This window comes from Echiichthys vipera, assembly GCF_963691815.1.
Source record: "Echiichthys vipera genome assembly, chromosome: 7".
Classification (NCBI taxonomy): Eukaryota; Metazoa; Chordata; class Actinopteri; order Perciformes; family Trachinidae; genus Echiichthys; species Echiichthys vipera.
This window is the reverse complement of record NC_139832.1, coordinates 21845312-21851311: the sequence shown is the minus strand read 5'-3', so window position 1 is coordinate 21851311 and position 6000 is coordinate 21845312. Positions and strand designations below refer to the sequence as shown.

The 6000-nt window shown below is 44.2% G+C and overlaps 2 protein-coding genes across 3 annotated transcripts in view; both read right to left on the bottom strand.

Annotated features, from left to right (window-relative positions):
- Positions 1 to 1595: 1595 nt before the first annotated feature.
- On the bottom strand, positions 1596 to 4360 carry kcnj11 (potassium inwardly rectifying channel subfamily J member 11). Its single transcript, XM_083916742.1, has one exon. It carries the CDS (start codon positions 3943 to 3945, stop codon positions 2785 to 2787), a length of 1161 nt encoding a protein of 386 aa, XP_083772868.1. The 5' UTR covers positions 3946 to 4360; the 3' UTR covers positions 1596 to 2784.
- An 861-nt stretch (positions 4361 to 5221) lies between these two features.
- The window catches only part of abcc8 (ATP-binding cassette, sub-family C (CFTR/MRP), member 8), a gene marked incomplete at both ends in the record, with an annotated part of 59184 nt that continues 58405 nt past the window's right edge, over positions 5222 to 6000 (bottom strand). For both annotated transcript variants that reach the window (XM_083916740.1, XM_083916741.1), the window contains one exon: positions 5222 to 5359. In XM_083916740.1, the coding sequence (XP_083772866.1) occupies positions 5222 to 5359 (138 nt within the window). The remainder of the gene's footprint in view (positions 5360 to 6000) is intronic.

Below are 6000 nucleotides of genomic sequence, written 5' to 3'. Positions count from 1 at the left end.
GGGGTTTGGGGTGGCAGGGAGGGGTTTGTCACGCCAGCAGGAATTGGCGTGAGCGTTCCTCCCAGGGGCAAATCCCTCCCATCTTCTCTGCAATTTAAACTAGGAACAAAAAAGTATGTGTATGTTTTATTTTTTGTTTTATTTCACTTTTATTTTTGTTGAAGTTTTATTCAGTTTTATTTTTTGTTTTTGTGAGGGGGGATGCAGTGTTTCCATTGGCCCTTCACCTCTCTCTATCCTCTACCTAACATACAGTACAGGAAGGGGGCTCTGCTTTGCTTCAACCTACTATTGTACAGTGTTGTTAATGTGTGGAGAAGAGGCGTCTCTGCTCACCTGCCGGCTCGTCCTTCCCCCCTCCTGCAGCGGCGGGAGGCGGCCTGCAGGTGCACGGCCACTACCCTGGCCAGTAGGGAGCCGCGTTACTGCCTGACGGGGAGATACTAGCCAATCACTGTTTGGGTTGTTTATGCGGGGGATGATTAAAGCGCTTCCTACTCAGGACCTGAGAGAATACGTCACTGCTGCCAGAGAGAAGTCACTCTCTTAAATTTCCATTCTCTATCCCCTGTTCACCAGACTGTCCTTCGTATGACAGATGTTGATGGTGTTTAACTACAGTATAGTCACATAATCACCCGTTGTACCTCTAACAAACATGTCCCAGAGTCTACCTGTAGAGGGCAGCAAACATGAAGAAACAGGGAGACAAAGAAGAAACTCTAAAGATTGTATGGTAGATATTTAATCTGATCAGAGTCGATACTTTTGAGTCAGACTGGTGCCCGTTTGAGGTTGAATCAAGAGTTGTTTGCTGGTTTTCGGCACAGCAGCAGCCCTGTGAACCACCACCAACACCCACTTCAGCAACACAGAAGGACAAAGACATGAGGTAATGTCTGCAGGCCCAGTGAGGCAGAGATAGAGACAGAAAGAGGGGTGGGAGTAGATGGTGTGGAGCTGCTCTGCTGTTTAACAGTCGCCAGTACTCCCAGTGCTAAACAAAAAAATCTCCACTTCTGATTTATTTGTTTTTACCTGTCCCTTTAAAGTTAGCTTTTTAAAAAAGATTATCAGAGGAAAACTAGTTCAGAAATAATAACAATAATGGTATCATTACACATTGTATAGAAAATGCACAGTCTGCTTGGACTTTACTGTACAAAGAATCGCAAGCGGGTTCTGTCAGACATAGCCTCTGTATGGAGGAGGATTGGGTTTATAATTCTCCTTTTTTTATTTATTTCCTTTTTTTGCAGGGTTCTTCAGTTCTGGCTCTCGTTTTTATGTATTTTAATTATTAACTAAGTTAAAAGCAATTTAATATTTTAAGCTCTGCGGATTATAATCTAATAAAAGAGAAATGCCACCTTGTCTCTGTGTCTTTTGTGTCAGTGTGTTTGTGTAAATTATGCAAGAGGAAAGAAACATGAGTTAACTGTGCAAACCTCATAAACACAATGCTGTTTTTAAAGGGGAACTCCAATAATTCAACACCTGTAGGAACTGTTGTGTAATGTCCTCTATGACTGGGGCTTTGTGAAGCAAAGAATCCTGATGGCATGGGGATGTCATCAGGGTTTGAGTTTCATGAGTACAGATTTGTTAGTTTTTTTTTATTTTGAACGTGAGAAAAGAAGTAAAAGAGAATAGAGTGATTAAAAAAACATTTTTTGGTGAATAAATAAACCAAAGTAGTCTACCAACAAAGTACTTGACCAATTTAACATGTCCATAAGGTAGTGAAGACTATACTTATTTAATACTACCCCTTCCCCCCACACTATGATTAATAATCATGTATTGACTTCCATTTTTAATATTTTACTTAATTTAATATTTAGACGTATTGCCCATTTGATGCATATTCATAAACATGCTAATACCTACATTTTCCCCACATTACATTATACATTATATGCGGTATGTATGTGTTATACATTATATAACACTAAACCTGTGTTGCCAGTTTGAAAGATGAAAACATGCATCGTGTGTTTTTGGTGAATGAATGTGATTGAATCATACTGGGGACTAAAAGTCAGGCTAGCTAGGCCCCTGCTGTTTAAAATGTATCTGTTGATATTGGTTTATGAAAGTTTATCGGGATTGGCAGAAATTCCTAAGATATGCCTGAGGTCATTTGGAAACTAACTATTAAACCTGTCCACCAGAGAGCAACGACAAGTGCATTCATCTGTAACATATCGTGCACAGCAGGCAACATATACATACATAACTAAATAGCAATAGGAATTTTCTAACTTTAAAATATTGATATCAGCTTCAAACTTCCAGTACCAATCCTCTAACTTTATGCAAAGGCGATGCTGAGTGGTTGGAGTGTGCCTTTTAAATCATGTCATTTGGTGTCTCCATCCACAACACACTTTACATGAAGCATTCTCCTTTATTGCTTTAAGATACATGAAGTCAGTCTTAATTAAATACATTAAAAAAAAAAAGATCAAATACATTAAAACTGGACTTTCTGTTCATCCTGAGAGCCAAGACTCTTTAGTCTTATAACAGTCACATCTCATCATCACCAGTGCATTCCGTCTTTGTGCATTGCCACACTGACCCTGAGTAAAAAGGCTGGTAGATGTGCGCATCTGACTGAATAGATAGTCGTGAAGTGGATAACTGATTACAGGTACACCGTCATAATTATAAAATAAATATTATTTTTTATATTTTGTCATTTAACTATCCCCAAACTTTGAAAATGACTTCTAGTATAAAATGCTTGCATGGACATGGATTACATAGATCACTAGTTCACTAAGTCTCCATCCTGGACCTGCGGACCGTCGCGGTGCCTCGTCGCCTTCTCACAGTCGCCCGCAAGGTGACGCCCTCGTTTAGTTTAAACCGAGCGATGCCACCTGCTGCATCCAGTTTCCTGGCGCTGCAGCATGGAGTCGGGACCTTCATGGTGTTACCGAACTTGGAGTAGTCCACCGCGTACATGCCGTCCTCCTCGGAGACTGTGGGCACGAAGCGCTGCCCCCACAGGATCTCCTCCGAAACGTAAGAGGTCCTGGCCTGCATGGTGATGCCCGTGGTCTCCACCACCCCCTCCAGCACCGCGATCACCTCGATGTCGTCGTGCTGCAGGTCAAAAGCGGACATATCGTACAGAGGGCTGTCCTTGTCGATCACATGACAGATGATGAGTGGGGACACCAGGAAGATACCATTGGTGCCCACTGGGTTGTCCATGTGGATGTCGATCTGGTCCAGAGGCACTACCTCACCCTCCTCGGTGGTGGTTCTCCTGACCACCTGCAGCCGCACGGAGGCGCTGATGATCATGCTTTTCCTCAGGTCCCCGATGCGGATCATGAAGCACAGCTTGTTGTTTCGGACGGAGATGACTGCATGCTTGCTGAAAATAAGCGTCTCTGCGCGCCGATTGGCCTGCGCTGTTTTCATGAAGATGCAGCCGAGCATGATGGCGTTGATGACTAGCCCGACGATGTTCTGAATAATTAGGATTATGATGGCAGAGACGCACTCCTCCGTGACCATCCGGCCGCCGAAGCCGATGGTCACCTGGACCTCTATGGAGAAGAGGAAGGCAGAGGAGAAGGAGTGGATGTCCGTTACGCACGGGACAAAGTCGTGTCCTCTCTGGTCCAAGTCGCCGTGCGCGAAGGCAATGAGCCACCAGATCATCCCGAAAAGGAGCCAGCTGCACAGGAAGGACATGGTGAAAATGATGAGCGTGTGGAGCCATTTTAAATCCACGAGAGTGGTGAAGACGTCCTGCAAGAATCGACCTTGTTCTCGGATATTGGTGTGCGCTACATTGCAGGTGCCGTTCTTGGCGACGAATCGGGCTTTCCTTTGTTTGGCCTTGAACAACTTTGGCTGCAGAACATCCTCAGCCAAACGTGTCAGCAGGTAATCCTCAGGAATGAGTCCTTTCCTGGACAACATAGCGATCCCATACTATGGACCCACAGCCTTTTGGCTTTGAAGGTTCGCCTGTGCCCTGCTGAAGGAAAAAGTACTCCCCTCTTTCCGGGTGCCTCCTCAGCTGTCCGGCGCAAGGAAGGCGTCTTGTTGTCGTCCGTTTTCTGGAGGTATGTGCGCGCCTCACGTTGCCTCCAGATCAGGCGCTTCACAACCGCGAAGTCCCAGGAGAAGAATCTTCTTCCAGCTCCGCAGCTGCCGCCGTCACTCACGACACCCACCGACCGAGCATAGATGCGCCACACCGCCCCGTCCCATTGTGAATCAACCCCACCGGGTGTGCGCGGAAATTCAGTGAGATGTGAAATGTTGATGGAAGGAGTATCATGGGCCTCTGAGCTGAGTTGGATCACCTTCGGGTGAGAAAGCAGGCTTTAGTGGCGCAGTCGCGTCTGTGCTGACTTCGCCACTTCACCACAGCTCGGTAACGTGAGATGGAGACGGTGTGAGGTGGAGAGGTAGCCTACTCCCCCCCTCTCGCCATCTCAGTGGTGCCCTTCCTCTGATTTTCAATGAGAATGCAGGAGTGGGCCCATTACGCAGCCTTAAGGCCACAGGCAGCTCATAGGCTGCTGAATATATAATGGGTTAAATATAGGGCACTCTACTGTAGATTATCCTCAGACTGGGCTATACACGTTATCGCCAATCAAAGTGTATCTATACACTTTGATTTCCATGAATAGCAAGTGAGCTGTTCAACCCAGATTTAGATTTTCTATTAAGATCCAGTCCTCCCTCTTTTTCATACCACCCATTGGAACTTTATTTTACAGCCATGCTTCTCTGGCATCCATATAACTTTCTAATGTCACATGTCAGTCCTGGCTGCAGTAGGTACCTGCTCCTCCCATTGTGACACCCCTGAGTATATGGCGATGATCACTGTGCTGTGTTTCTAGCTTTCTGGCTCCCTGCCTGTCTGGCTGGGTAGCATCGTGTATTCCTCGGCTCTTTTTAAACCTGTAATCCTCTGATGAATCATTTGTTTTTGTACAGGTCACAAGTCTCACTCACACAAGCACGAATAACGTCACATTAGTCATCATCCCAGTCTTTTCCCCAAACAACCCCAACAAAACACACACATGTAAATGATAATTTATGTTTTATTAACAAAGATTTTTTTTGTATGTACAAATATTATACAACATGGTTCAAAAATAAGATGAATATAAATCCCATAGGACAATTGCACTTTGAATGTCTTCCTCTAATGCTTTCTCTCTCTCTTCTTGTGCTACTTGTCTGCTCGCACAAAAGACGTGAAGACGCTGTCCTCCTTATCCAGCAGGGCCTGGGGCCTGTCGGACTCCAGGATGATCCCCCGCTTCATCACAATCACCAGGTCGGCATTCAGGATGGTGTGGACACGATGCTGCGCGGCAGAAGGGAAGAAATGACTACACTGAAGAGCCCAGAAAGACATCAACATCTCCAATCTGCACCTGTCACTAATTCAGACAGACAAATCCTAAAGTAGTCTTTTAAAAACAAAACTCAATGATTTATCACACATATGTCTCTTTGTACATCTGCTCAGTACATATAACAATATGAGTTCATAAGAAGGATATACATGTGTATATATATATATATACTGAACATTTATATATAAATGTCTGTCTGTTCTGGCAGTTAAATTAGGAGATGAAATAGAAGGTCTGGTTCAGGAAAAATGTCCAAATACCAGGGCTTACAGTAGCTTTTCCAAGTCATCTCAGGTTGCCCTTTCTTTCTCTTGAATAGTTTATGTGAAATAAGTAAAGAGTTATGACATTTTAATATTCATGGATGATCTTTTTGATTAGACCTCAAGAAATAACCGTAAGGATCCAAAATTGCCTTGGAAGTCTGGCATCAGCTCTGATTTCCCCTTTTACTTTTTCTCTTACCTTTTTAATTTTCAGCAAATTCCTACTGAAGTAGTTAGAAATAGTTTTGTTTGTCCTAGCTGCATCTGTTTCCTGCTTTATATATCAGTTTACAAGAACTGCATCAGCAGGACGAGGATCAGTG